Raw genomic sequence first — 15,113 nt, 5'->3', positions numbered from 1 at the left:
TTTCCCCCTACAAACATCTACCCGTAGTGGTTTCTTACTGTGGTTGATGCAGTATAATAACTCAAGCTATATTTTCCTTCTTACATTGTTTGTTTCACTTAGAATAATTTCCTCTTACCTTTACTTCTGACAAAGTAAGCCTGCCAATATCACTTCTTGAGTGAAAAGCATAATTCATGGTCATTAACTGTCTTGTTTTTGTATCAATATGTCTAATTAATCTTGAGCCTATATTTAAAAACAACAACAACAGCAACTAGGTTATTTTCTAGAGGAGGGTTAAGGCCCATCATCTATACAGCAACATTGACTTTCTTGTAAACCAGTTCAATCTTTGTGGTAATCAGTAAGGCATTATTGATTTGACTTTGGGTGCTAATTTTTGGTGATGGATGGAGGGAGGGAGGGAGGGAGGGTGAGTGGGAGGAGGAGAGAGAGAGGGAGAGAGAGATTGAATTTAGTATATAGCCAACACAGTTCTAGGCTGCATAGACAGATGGATAGAATCAAGATCACATCAAGTCTTAATGCCATTTTATAAGGCCTTGGTAAGGTCACACTTGGAATACTGCATTCAGTTTTGGTCACCACGATGTAGAAAAGATGTGGAGACTCTAGAAAGAGTGCAGAGAAGAGCAACAAAGATGATTAGGGGACTGGAGGCTAAAACATATGAAGAACGGTTGCAGGAACTGGGTATGTCTAGTTTAACAGAAAGAAGGACCAGGGGAGACATGATAGCAGTGTTCCAATATCTCAGGGGTTGCCACAAAGAAGAGGGAGTCAAACTATTCTCCAAGGCACCTGAGGGTAGAACAAGAAGCAATGGGCAGAAACTAATCAAGGAGAGAAGCAACCTAGAACTGAGGAGAAATTTCCTGACAGTGAGAACAATAAATCAGTGAACAGAATGTGCCTCCAGAAGTTGTGAATGCCTCAACACTGGAAGTCTTTAAGAAGATGTTGGATAGCCATTTGTCTGAAACGATATAAGGTTTCCTGCCTAGACAGGTGGTTGGACTAGAAGACCTCCAAGGTCCCTTCCAACTCTGCTATTGTATTGTATTGTATATTATTTAGGGTTTTTGAATCCAGATTACTACAGCCAAGATAGAGTGCCCTTACTAATATTGTATAGTGATAATAAGAATGCAAAAATAGTTGGGCTTTAGTGTATTTCTCATCCCATCCTTGACACTAATCCCTGGTTATTATTTAAAAATGACAAGAGTCATCATCCTTTTGTCCAATATCTGTGGGCCATTTCTGACAATTGTATGAGCAAGTATCAAGAATGGGATTTCTCAGGCAGCAATGTGACATTAATAATAATCTAATAAACTAATAATCTAACCATGACAATTCTTCTCCGTGAGCTGCACTGGCTCCCTATTGGTCTCCGAACACGCTTCAAGGTGCTGGTTATCACCTTTAAAGCCCTACATGGCCTAGGACCTGGATATCTCCATGCCCGCGTCCTGCCACATACCTCCCAGCGTCCGATAAGATCTCACAGGATGGGCCTTCTTCGGATGTCGTCGACTACACAATGTTGTCTGGCGGCTCCTTGGGGGAGAGCCTTCTCTGTAGCTGCCCCAGCCCTCTGGAACGACCTACCCCCTGAAATCCGGACCCGGAAATCCGGATGTCGTCGACTACACAATGTTGTCTGGCGGCTCCTTGGGGGAGAGCCTTCTCTGTAGCTGCCCCAGCCCTCTGGAACGACCTACCCCCTGAAATCCGGACCCTCCCCACTCTCTCGGCCTTCCGGAAGTCTACTAAGACCTGGCTGTTCCGGCAGGCCTGGGGCTGCTGATCCTTGATTGAGCTCCAGCCCCACTAAGATTGAGTGCATGTTGTGTTCTTTTAACTGCTTTGTCTTTGTATTTTAAATTCTTTTAATATTTTTAACTTGTTTTTATGTAAGCCGCCTGGAGTCCTTTGGGATTGGGCGGCATACAAATTTATTAAATCTTAATCTAATCTTAATCTTAAAATTCATCTCAAATCCCGCACCTATACTGACGTTTTTTTCTGTCTTCCAACAAAGAAATGCTTTCCCCAGCATTGCAAAGATGGCTCCTTTTTCCCCCCCTCAGGTGTTGAAAAATTTAAGGGGGAAATTATTCACAGTTCGGCATATAAGAATCCTGAAAAATACCAGGACCAACGAATCCTCATCATAGGCTTGGGAAATTCTGGATTAGAAATTTCTATTGATCTCAGCCACAGCACAAAGCAGGTACAGTGTACTTAAACAAGTTTTGTTTTGAATCTGATGATAACAGCAGGTAATTTTGTCAGGTTTTGAGCTCAAACACTACCGGGGCTCACTTGTTGCTTTGGGATAGCATTTCAGAGACTAATTCTATCAATTAGTAATACATGTGAATGCATTATTAAATTATTATTAAATAATTAAATTGTTGGTAATATCTGAATGAAAATTGAACTTTTGTCAGTGAGACTGGAGGGCTTTGCAATACTTTTCATCAAATATGCTTTCCTTACTGAAAGGTAGTCCTAGTGCTGGGGTCCGTAACCTGTGGCTCCAGAGCCACATGTGGCTCTTTCACAGTGGTGGATTTCAAAAAATTTTAGAATCTCTTCTGTAGGTGTGGCCTGCTTTGTGGGAGTGGCTTGCCAGCCATGTGACCGAGTGGGGGTGACTTGGCAGTCATGTGACTGGGTGGGCGTGGCCAACTTGTAAAATGTGGTGAAACTCACTTAACAACGCTCTTGCTTAGCAACCAAAATGTTGGCTCAGAAACTCTGGCATTTGAAGCATGCAAGTCTTAAAGCTGTCAAGTTACAAGACCCTTGCACCCCTAACCCTTTAGAAAAAAAACCCCCAGGGGTGTTCAAACTTGACAACTTTAAGACTTGTGGACTTCAACTCCCAGAATTCCTCCTCCAGTCATGTTGGCTCAGGAACTCTGGCATTGAAGTGTGCAAGTCTTAAAGCTGTCAAGTTACAAGACTCTTGCACCCATAACCTTTTAGAAAAAAATCTCCAGGGGTGTTCAAACTTGACAGATTTAAGACTGGTGGACTTCAACTCCCAGAATGCCTCCTCTCACTCTTTATTTTGATGATGTGCTGACGGGCGGGGGGAGGGAGCTGGAATCGGTTCTAAACAGCACTGTAGATTTGTGGAACCTCTTCTATAGAAGAGGTTAGAACTAGCAGGAACCCACCCCTGCTCTTTCGTCCCTCTGCTGTGGCTCACTGTCACTGGTCAACTCCACAATTGATAGGGTTTTTGGTTAGGACAGGTAGAGGAAAAAGGACACTGTGCTAGGAGGGGACTCTATAGTGGGAGAACCAGATTTCCGCTCAGCTCTAGAATTGAACAGGGGGCTTCCGGTTAGGACCTTTGTTGCTCTTTGAGTGTTTAAGGTTGCTGACCCCTGTCCTAGTGGCTTAGAAACCATAGAGAAGAGGAACATCAAAGGTTGAGAATGAGATTATTCTCTGTCTCTTTTTTTGCTGAACATCCTCCACATGTACTTTCCACTCTTAGGAAAAAATATATTGGCACGCCCTGTTGTCCCTTGGGACTCAATGGAAAGAGGAGTGGGCTGTTGTCGGTTTTTGTTTTCATTTTTGTCAAAATAAGGTGCACAACATTGAAGAGAAGAACCATGTTCATTGTAATGATAGCAATAGCAGTTAGACTTATATACCGCTTCATAGGGCTTTCAGCCCTCTCTAAGCGGTTTACAGAGTCAGCATATTGCTCCCAACAACAATCCGGGTCCTCATTTTACCCACCTCGGAAGGATGGAAGGCTGAGTCAACCCTGAGCCGGTGAGATTTGAACAGCCGAACTGCAGAACTGCAGTCAGCTGAAGTAGCCTGCAGTGCTGCATTTAACCACTGCGCCACCTCGGCTCTTAAATGATACTCAATGATCATTGAGTACCTACTTAAAAAGAAAGAGGAAGCCCCGAACAATGGAAAAGCAAAGATTTTTATAGAGATTGAAGACTGCAAGGTAGGAAATCCCAGGGATCTGATTTGCTGGCTAGTTTTGGGTAGCTAGGCAGGTCCTTGTGGTACTTGAGATTACTTCTATCGTTAGGCAAAATGGGCCTTTCAGAAGGTCAGCAGAACTGAAGAAGTTCATTGTGAAGGAGATGGAAAAATGGGGTTTCTCTAGCTTGCACATTCCTTGAAAGGCTTGCCCTTGGGTCAGGTTCCACCACAAAACCGCGTTCGACTAAACCGCGCTCGACGAAACCGCGTAGCTGACGTCATCAACAGGGCGACAACAGCGCGGAGACAGAAGCATGCTGTAAACGCTAAACTTAAAATTAACCCCTAAACCTAAACCTAACCCCCCTAAACCTAATCCTAAACCTAACCCTAAACCTAACCCTTAACCTAACCCTAAACCTAACCCTAAACCTAACCCTTAACCTAACCCTTAACCTAACCCTAAACCTAATCCTAACCCTTAACCTAACCCTAAACCTAACCTTAACCCTTAACCTAACCCTAAACCTAACCCTAACCCTTAGCCTAAGCCTAAACCTAACCCTAAAGCTAACCCTAAACCTAACCCTTACCTTAAGTTGAATCGGCTTGCTTTCAAAGCGCTATTTAAAGCGCCCTTCTTTCTCCGTGCTTGCTGTTGTCACCCTGTTGATGACGTCAGCGACGCGATTTAATCGGGCGCGGCTTAGTCGAGCGCGGTTTTGTCGTGCCACGCTTGGGTCATACTGTGAGCTGGAGAGGAGGCTGTTCTTCTTTGGTCTAGATGGGATTTCAGGGCCGGAAGTGAGGTGGTCATTTTGGTTCTGATGGGATTAGGCAAAGAGAACCGGGTATGGCCTTGGTTATATCCAAAATATAGCAGGAAGGTGGTTCAGTCTCCATTTTGTTCACTAGCTTGCAAGGCTGGGGAAGGAGTTAGTGCTGATTTCCCTTTCTCCTCTCCCAGGTCTTTCTGAGCACTAGAACTGGTGCTTGGGTGGTTAATCGAGTCTCTGATGGTGGGTATCCTTTTGATGCAGTGCATTTTACACGCTTCAAAAATCTCCTTTTCCATAAACTTCCTGGGGCACTGATAAACCAATGGGGAGAGAAGAAGCTGAATATGAAATTTAACCATGAGAACTATGGTGTAAAACCCCAGCACAGGTAAGGATAGAATTTCTTCATACTCTGAGACTTAGGAAGACGTGGAGTGTAGACATTAAAGTAAATATGAACTCCATTTTAGGAGCAACTTTAAAGCTGAGTAACAACAGTAGTCTCTGAGTCTAAATCTTGGAAATTTCCTGCAGCTCCAGCAGCATCTGCAATGTCCCCTTTCCCACATATATTTAAATATTTAGTTATAGCTTCAAAGATTAGAAACATATTTTTTTTAAAAAAATTGAAACCTGACATTCTGGTTTCTGTACCTAATTCTGTGTATCTTGTGACTTTTTTTTCATTCATTATTATTATTATTATTATTATTATTATTTACCTTTATACTTTTTACAAAAAAGCTGAATGCCTGCATAGAAATTACTTTGCCAATTTCAGCTCTTCTGATTCTAGCTATGGTGGCTATGAAGATAAAGGTGGTGTTAAGGTTAGGGTTAGGGTTCCCTGAGAAAAATGCACTTCCACTCTAGGCTGAAGCTCCCTTTTCTGACATTTTCGTATCTGCGGTTTCATTATTTTGCAGTAAAATATATTCTCACAATGTGGCATTGCATACAAAAAAAGAAGTCAACAAGAATGTAAAAACAGAAAACAATTGGACAAAACTGTTATGCGCTCTACATGGGGCAGCCCTTGAAGAGTGTTTGAAGACTCCAATTAGTCCAGAATGCAGCCGCGCGAGCGATTGTGGGTGCACCAAGGTACACCCACGTTACACCTATCCTCCGTGAGCTGCACTGGCTACCTATTAGTCTCCGAATCCGCTTCAAGGTGCTGGTCGCTACCTATAAAGCCCTACATGGCATCGGACCTGGGTACCTGAGAGACCGCCTCCTGCCGATTACCTCTCTCAGACCAATTAGATCGCACAGGTTGGGTCTCCTCTGGATTCCATCTGCCAGCCAATGTTGGCTGGTGACTCCCCGGGGGAGAGCCTTCTCTGTTGCAGCTCCGGCCCTCTGGAACGAGCTCCCTGTTGAGATCCGGATCCTTACTACCCTCCCGGCCTTCCGCAAAGCCACCAAGTCCTGGCTGTTCCAGCAGGCTGGGGGGAGCTGAGAAGCATCTACCTCCACAGAAATTGTGAATGTTGGTTTTGTTTTTAATATGTTGTCTTTGTCTTGTTCCCCCCTTTCCCTTGTCTTTTGTAAGCCGCCCGGAGTCCTCCGGGAGTGGGCAGCATACAAGACAAATAAATAAATAAATAAATAAAATATAAAAATACAAACCCAGTAAATAATATACTTTATATTTGGTATAAATACATGGGTAGAGAGAATACATCACCATACACTGAATTACACCTCTGACACAAATGAGCTTTTCTTTCCCAAGGCTGTGCTTTCTTGGCCTGTTTGAAAAACATCTAAGATGATCATTTACAATAGCTTACTTAAACACCCCTCCCTTTTTTAATGGTCATGGTCGTCACCTCAAGACTGGATTACTGTAACACGCTCTACATGGGGCTGCCCCTGAAGAGTGTTCGAAGACTGCAGCTGGTCCAGAATGCAGCCGCATGAGCGATATTGGGTGTACCTAGATACACCCATGTTACACCTATCCTCCGCGAGCTGCACTGGCTCCCCATTGGTCTCCGGACGCGCTTCAAGGTGCTAGTCGTTACTTTTAAAGCCCTTCATGGTTTAGGACCTGGCTACCTGAGAGACTGCCTCCTGCCATTTACCTCCCAACGACCAATAAGATCGTACAGATTGGGCCTCCTCCAGGTGCCGTCGGCCGGTTAATATCGGTTGGCGGGTCCCCGGGGAAGGGCCTTCTCTGTTGCTGCTCTGGCCCTATGGAACGATCTCCCCATAGAGATCTGGACCCTCACCACTCTTCCGGCCTTCCGTAAAGCCACCAAGACCTGGCTGTTCCGGCAGGCCTGGGGCTGTTGATTAGTATCCAGCCCCACTCCAACTGTATGCATGTTGTTGATTTTTAATATTTGTATTATCTTAATTTTTTAATATATGTTGTTTTTGCCTGTAAGCCGCCCAGAGTCCCACTGGGAGTGGGCGGCATACAAATGCCAATAAATTGAAATTGAACTGAAATTGAAGGTTAATAAGCCCATTTTCTGGAGTAAAATATTGCCAGTGTGGTTTTTTTCTTCATTTTGCAGGTTCCTAAGTAAGAGTCCAATTATGGGAGATGACCTACCAAATGCTATAATTGCTGGAAGGGTGCTAATGAAACCACACGTGAAGAAGTTCACTGAAAGAGGTGTGATCTTTGAAGATGGCAGCACAGAAGAAAATATTGACGTGGTCATTTTTGCTACAGGATACAACTTCTCCTTTCCCTACACTCAGGACATTATCCTCGGAACCCAAGCAAATAAAGTCTCACTGTATAAAAATGTTTTCCCACCACACTTGGGAAAGCACACATTAGCTGTGATTGGCTTCGTCAAACCTATAGGAGCCATTATGCCTGTATCTGAGATCCAAGCTCGCTGGGCCACAAGAATCTTCAAGGGTAAGAGAGAATATATATAAATAATAAAAAAAACAGCTGATATTTTGCTTGGCTTGAAGGTTGCACTGCTGGCTAATATAATCAACTCCCCCTTTTGTATAAGAACAAGAAAGCCATGTAATATATATATTTGTGTGTCCATGAAGGTAATCTCCAGCTATGCTAAATGTTTGCAATATGACCAATTGTGTTGTTCATGTAACACAGAGATAGGGAAGTGTTGTGACTCGGCTAGAGCCTTGGGAGCTGTTATCAGACTCTGACAGCGAGGGGGCTTATGAGTCATGCTTGGAAGAGGAGGAGGGTTCTGGACAGGGGTCTGACTCCAAGCAGGGCTCAGAGAGACTAGTTGGTCCCCAGGTAATGACTGAGCCTTGGGTCAGTGGGGAGGACACAGGAGAGGCTGAGCCTTGGAGCAGTGGGGAGGAGACAAGAGAGGCTGAGCAAGAACCCTTCTGTGAGTCTTTTCGGGATGCACGTAGGAGAAGAGCTGACCGACGTAAGGCACAACGGAGGACTCCTAGGAGGTGATTGCACTTAGATGTGCCTCGTTAGAGGCTTCCCTGACAGATAAAAGGACTGGTGGTGCCACGCCCTGGTTGCAGAAGTCAACGTTCCTTGATCCTTGATCGTGGTTTCTTGGAAAAGTGATTTGACTTCTGTAACCCTGATTCGTAGAGACTTTGGAAGAAGTGCTTTGTTTTCGTTTGGTTCACCTTGTGTTGCCATGAGAAAGATTTGTTTTTCAGTTTGTTATCTTCTGGCAGAGACTTGAATTAGTTTATTTTGGCTCGCAGCCAGTTTGAACTGAGAACTGATAAAGAGAGTTCCCTTTCATTTTGTTTGTCTGTCGTCTGTTAACAAGCGAAGGAGGGGGGAACAGAACAGGGAACTATGGTCCTTTTATGACTTGTGGACTTCAACTCCCTGAATTCCTGAGCCAGCCATGTTGGCTCAGGAATTATGGGTTTGAAGTCCACAAGTCGTAAAAGAGTCGTAGTTCCCCACCCCAATGTAACATAATATATGTATACCGCAAAAAGATTAACAAGGAAACCCCTTGGAATTATCCCCGTCATAATGTTATCATTCTTCATCCAATCCAATAAGCAGTTTGGTGTAGTGATGGAGGCGCTAGCCTGGAAACCAGGAGAATGTGAATTCTAGGATTTCCTTGGCATGAAAACCAGTTGTCAACTGTTCCACACAATCATCTAGCGAAGAAAGACTCCTGGCCATTAGTTTTGCCAAGAGTATACTTTACTGAAGCTGAAATGGTTACAGAAATAGTATAAGCTGAATCTGAGTTTTTCCTGTGCAAACAACAGAAAGGAAAGTGCCCCCCCCCGGGCCATCCCCCAGTTATCAGCAAATGTCCACTCAGCTGCTTGTATATTGTTCAGATGCTCAGTTTCCAGCTCTGTTCCCACCACACAGAGTTGTTGTGAGGAAAAGAGGAAGCAAGAATATTGATTATGCTCACCATTTTGAGTTGACCAAAATATATAAAAAAGTAGGAGATCATCATCCATTTGCAAGAGGCAGCTCTACATGAAGAAGGTTACATCCTGCAACAATACCTGTAACACCATCAAAAAATATTTCAATGTTCCGGAAAAAAAATCCCTATAATGCTTTCACATTAGATCATGTAACAGAATAACAGAGTTGGAAGGGGCTTGGAGGTCTTCTAGTCCAACCAGAGGTGGGTTCCTACCAGTTCGCACCTATTCGGTAGAACCGGTTCATCAAGTCTACCTTAGAAGAGGTTCCACCAGTGGACCTGGAAAGCAGGCCACACCTACAGAAGAGGTTCCAAAAAATTTTAAAACCCACCACTGGTCCTTGGATATGATTATTCTACACTATCATGCTCCTATTTATAAAACTCAGTGCCTCTGTGAAAGGTAAGGGTGACTACTGCGTTTGTGGTGCAATCAGAACATTGCGTGTGTTGAAGTTGTTTTAACGCAAACCAAAGATGCCTTTTAAAAAACAAGTTTACATCATATTCTTATGCAGTGCTGTGTGTGAGGTAATTTAAGGTGGTTCTGACAAGTGTCGTCAGCATCTTCATATCCGGTCACATGGGCGGCAAGCCACTCCCATCTGGTCACATGGGCGGCAAGCCACTCCCATCCGGTTACATGGGCGGCAAGCCACTACCACAAAGGAGGCCACACCCACAGAGTAGGTTCGAACAATTTTTGAAACCCACCACTGAGTCCAACCCACTGCTCAAGCAGGAAACCCTATAATAGTTTAGACAAATGATTCTTCTTAAAAGCCTCCAGTGTTGCTGCACTTCTGAATGGAAGCTGTTTCACTGGTTGATTGTTCTTACTGTTAGAAAATTTCTCCTTAGTTCTATGTCTTCTATGCACTACAGAAAGGCATTGATCATTTTTCAAAGGGAGAATTTTTTCATAACTAACATTTCATTTTGATACTTGAGAATCATTTTATAAGGCTTAGTAACCAAGGAAAAATTACAGTATACAATTGGAATATAAGTGAAATTCTACCAAAATTGTTCTGCAATTTCAGATAAGGTCATTTCTCCTAGCCTTGGTGCAATGCAAATAGCCCCAGCATCGGTCACACTTGGCATTAAGTAGAAAAAACAAACTAACTACGGGGTGATTGGTCTGCAAAATATTTCTGGCTGAGCTCGTAAAGTAGGCAGATAGACTGGACATAATTAACCAACAATCATAACTGGCTTTCTTTAATTCTCTTGGATCAAAGGGATTAAACTATCAGATTATAGTATTGTGTGCGAGGCATTTGTTCGAATAGAAACAAAATTTATCTTTTTTTGTAGACAGAACACTTTTATATTTGAGTAAGGAAATGTAGAATTAATGAATGTGACTGCAAGCCCTAAAGAAATATATTGGCATCTGGTTTAAATGTATGGGAGCTACGTATATGGGAGTGCTTTAGTTTAGATTATGTCCATGATAATGTGAGGCATAGTTTATACTGAAGTAGTAAAGCTAACAATTGTGTTGAACCACTTCTGTTCAACAGAACAGAAAGCTGATATGCAGAAAATCTATTTCATGCTAATTAGCCAGTCCTGAACTAGTTCATCTTTCCAACAAAACTATATTTTGAATCCAGGAAGCTAAGTGCAATGGTCCTAAATCGCCAAGGAATATGTCTGCATGAATTGTTGCATACCTATGCAGAAGCAAGCCACCATTGTTCTAAGAGGTTGAATACCCCAGGAAGTTTGCATTGGCTTGCAGTCTTAATACTGGATAAGGCTATTAGATTTGATCTGCAAACATCTACGGGCAGCAAGTATAGAACACTAATGTTTCCAGCATCACCTTCTCCAACATTCTACTACTTTGGTTTCTTTCTGGAAGTCAGGCGTAGCTACATTCCTTCTTCAGAAAATCCTCCTAGTGTTTTGCTATATAACCACAACACTTTGTCCTTTATTGAAATACTTTCATTTCCAACATTTCTATACATGTAATGAACACAGTTACAGTCTGTTCTGTCCTCGTTACATGTTAGCCTGTGTGCAGCTCAACATGCAGCTAAACCCACCTATCCTCCAATAAAACAAACGGTGTCCGTAGATCTGAGTGCCTTATTGAAAGAACAGGATATGGTGGAACTGGGGAAAATAGGGATACATGCAATGAGAACCAAATACAAGATAGACAGTATTGGTGTCAGCACCTCTCCATTTAATAATTAGGAAAGAAAGACCATGAGACTCCATACGTGGAAAATCAAATGTACTTTTACTAATTAAAAATGGTTAAAGAGCGGTTGCATAGCGAAGTCTGATTAATTAGGCACGAAAGCAGTTGATATATAGAATAGCCCATTCCACACCCCCTGGCATCATAGGCCTAGTCCAATCATAAGTCCTTCAAGTGTCAGGTGTGAGATAACTTCAAAAGGCATCACGAAGATGGAATGTCGGTGCCGTTAGTCCAGGCGGGAAACACCCACGCATGCGTAGTCTGACCATCCAGAGAACTCCAGAACATTCCTCCAGCACATCGAGTAACCCCACCCAAATACCATGCCCTCCCTCCCCGTTTCATGGCAGCTGAAGCAACAGCAAAGCAGAAGCTGACAATTGGGTTACTGCTGAGCGTAACAATTAATAAATACAAGCAATTTAAATCTCACCAGCGATGCTCTATGTGTGGGATGTGGGTTTGTCATTGGATGACCATGTGCCACAGATTAGGATGGATTCTTCTTTATGCCTCTGCCTTCTCCAAATGCTAAAGGAAATGGAGCTTGGTTTCCCTGCGTGCACTTATTTTGAGAATGCGGGCTGATGGGTAAAGGGGTGTGGTCAGCTTCAAACAATATACTTAATAATTGTCTCTGTGCCCATTAGATGGGGCTAGAAGGCAACAACAGTATGTAAAAGTTATATGCTGGGGCATGACACAGTCTACCTCAGTTTCTCTGTTCAGTCCACAGTATGTTCTGTATATGTGCATTACCTGTCTGCAAACTGTTCTGCATTTCTCAGGCTACAGGGGGCACCTGAAGATTAAACTGATGTTGTTTTTTCAGGCTTGAACAAGTTACCTTCAGTTAATGACATGATGACTGATATTGTTAAGAGGATCCAATACAATGAAAAATGGTAGGAAATCAACTATGTACATATAATGTGCTTATTTCTACAAAATATTCTGGCCTTGTATATAAAATGCCTGAGTGAATAAATTTTAACATTACAATCACAAACTTACCCATAGGATACAAACTTAGTAAAGCTACATATTAAACTTATTTGTTAAGTTTATATTTATATTTTATAAACTTTTTACTGCTTGCCGAAAGGGATGGGACGTAGGTTGGATTATATTATATTATTATTTTATTTATTTATTAATGAAATTTATATGACTATCCATCTCATCAAAGACAACTCCAATTAGATTAGACTAGCAAGCGGGTATGTGTGTGTATGTGTGTCACATCAGAAGTGGGTTCCTACTGGTTTGGACCAGTTCTCCCAAAGAGCCGAGGTGGCGCAGTGGTTAGAGTGCAGCATTGCAGGCTACTTCAGCTGACTGCAGTTCTGCAGTTCGGCTGTTCAAATCTCACCGGCTCAGGGTTGACTCAGCCTTCCATCCTTCCGAGGTGGGTAAAATGAGGACCCAGATTGTGGGGGCGACATGCTGACTCTGTAAACCTCTTAGAGAGGGCTGAAAGCCCTATGAAGCGGTATATAAGTCTAACTGCTATTGCTGCTATTGCTAAACCAGTAGTGCTGGCTTAAAACAGAGAGCAAACCGGTTCTCTGTTTTGTTTTTTTTAAGTGGGCCCGCCTACCCAGTTATCTTACCTTTATTCCAGCTTCTGAAGCCCAGCTGATCAAGAGCAACAGCTTGAACTGCCGCTCCTCAGCTGTTTTCTTTTTTTTCTGAACAATTTTTGTTCTATCGCACACGTGCAGGTGCTTTGCGAACCTGTAGTAAACTGGTTAGGAACCCACCACTATGTCACATGTCCTAAGACTAAAATCATTCAACCTCTTGTAAATTCTTCAGCCATAGCCTAGCATTAGAGAACAAAAACTGTGAAGTTTACAATTCATAAACGATCTACTTCTAGACCAGTGATAGCCAACCTGGTCCCTACCGCCCACTAGTGGGCGTTCCAGCTTTCATGGTGGGCGGTAGGGGCTTGCTGTAACTCTGCTTTATACATTTTATAAAGTAAAGTTACTTCCCTACTTTATAAATCACCATTACTGTGGAACTGGTGGGCGGTTAGAAAATTTTACTAACAGAGATACAAAAGTGGGCAGTAAGTATAAAAGGGTTGACTACCCCTGTTCTAGACTATGAAATATAGACACTAATTAAAGTATTACTATTACTATCACAAGTCTTTGATATTTTGCAATAGTAACATTAACACTGCATACAGTGGAAGAAAGATGAAACATATCATATAAAACAAAGATTTTAACATATTAATCAGTGGTGGGTTTCAAAAAATTTTGGAATCTCTTCTGTAGGTGTGTCCTACTTTCCGGATCCACTGGTGGAACCTCTTCTAACTGGCTTGGTAGATTTGACGAACCGGTTCTACCGAATAGGTGCGAACTGCTAGGAACCCACCTCTGATATTAATTGATGTGTAGAACAACAAACCACTTACTATGCAGCTCAACTAGAATGGTAATTTTGTGGCTGTAAATTGGTAGAGGGAGAAGGAAGAGGAAGCAAGATCTCAGGCAGGAATTGGGTTGGACTAGAAGACCTCCAAGAGCTCTTTTAACCCTACAGTTCTATGATTTTTGATTCTATAATCTGGTCTTCAACAGGCTAACTTATCTTTTGCTCTTAGGTATGCAGCAAGCAGGATCAATCCCTTAATAGTGCAGTATATTGATTACATGGATGAACTGGCTTCCATATTAGGAGTGAAACCCAAGCTGCTGAGTCTTTTTCTGACCGATCCAAAGTTGGCCTGGGAAGTATATTTTGGACCTTGTTCAGCTACTCAGTTCCGTCTGACCGGTCCTGGGAAGTGGGAGGGAGCCAGAAACACCATCTTGACCCAGAGAGAAAGGATCATCAAGCCTACAAAGACACGACCTCTGCAGTCTTCTACCAACACCAAAGTAACTCTGGTTCCTTCTTTCTTCATTAAATCACTCATCTGTTTGGGACTTCTCACTATTTTCTTAACTTATCTCTAATTTGAACTTGTAGCAGTCTGAAAACTGCTTCTTCTCCTGCAAATGAACTTGTTTTGAGTGGTATTTTCTCTACATGGTAGAAGAACTGTAAACAGTATATATATATATATGTATCAGTGGTGGGTTTCAAAAAAATTTCGAACCTACTCTGTGGGTGTGGCCTCCTTTGTGGGAGTGGCTTGCTGGCCATGTGACCTGGTGGGAGTGGCTTGCCGGCCATGTTCTCTCTCTCTCTCTCTCTCTCTCTCTCTCTCTCTCTCTCTCTCTCTCTCTCTCTCTCTCCTTTTGTCTCTCTGTCCCTTTTTCCTTTTTTTCTTTCATCTCTCACTTTTTCTTTTTTTCTTTTTTATTTCTTTCTTTCTTTCTTTCTCTTTCTCTCTCTGTGTGAGTCTGTGTGTGTGTGTGTCTGTCTGTCTGTCTGTCTGTCTGTCTGTCAGTGGTGGGTTTCAAAAATTTTTGGAACCTCTTCTGTAGGTGTGGCCTGCTTTCCGGGTCCACTGGGAACCTCTTCTAACCGGTTCGGTAGATTTGACGAATCAGTTCTACCGAACTGGTGCGAACTGGTAGGAACCCACCTCTGATATGTATGATCTGAAACGTTTCCTTGTTTTATACTTAGTTTAGTTTAGTTTTTTTAGTTTTATTGCAAATTTATATGCCGCCCTTTTCCCTGAGGGGACTCAGGGCGGCTTACAGCAATAAAGGGAAGGGGGTGCAAGACAAAACTTTAAAAAAAAAAAAAAAAAATCGTGATTAAAGGAAA

The 15,113-nt window shown here is 42.7% G+C and overlaps 1 protein-coding gene across 1 annotated transcript in view; it reads left to right on the top strand.

Moving 5' to 3' along the window:
* LOC148043354 (dimethylaniline monooxygenase [N-oxide-forming] 2-like) overlaps positions 1-14,411 on the top strand; it is a 26,429-nt gene extending 12,018 nt beyond the window's left edge. Inside the window, exons 5-9 of the mRNA XM_087726674.1 lie at positions 2,100-2,242; positions 4,946-5,145; positions 7,289-7,644; positions 12,205-12,277; positions 13,996-14,411. Coding sequence (XP_087582800.1) covers positions 2,100-2,242; positions 4,946-5,145; positions 7,289-7,644; positions 12,205-12,277; positions 13,996-14,350 — 1,127 coding nt within the window. The 3' untranslated portion in view covers positions 14,351-14,411. The remainder of the gene's footprint in view (positions 1-2,099; positions 2,243-4,945; positions 5,146-7,288; positions 7,645-12,204; positions 12,278-13,995) is intronic.
* Positions 14,412-15,113: the final 702 nt, after the last annotated feature.

Source organism: Thamnophis sirtalis, unplaced genomic scaffold (assembly GCF_051295495.1).
Source record: "Thamnophis sirtalis isolate CommonGarterSnake01/CBP01778 unplaced genomic scaffold, rThaSir2_p1.2 scaffold_12, whole genome shotgun sequence".
Taxonomy (NCBI): Eukaryota; Metazoa; Chordata; class Lepidosauria; order Squamata; family Natricidae; genus Thamnophis; species Thamnophis sirtalis.
The sequence above is the reverse complement of the archived record's forward strand: the minus strand, read 5'-3'. Positions and strand labels throughout refer to the sequence as shown.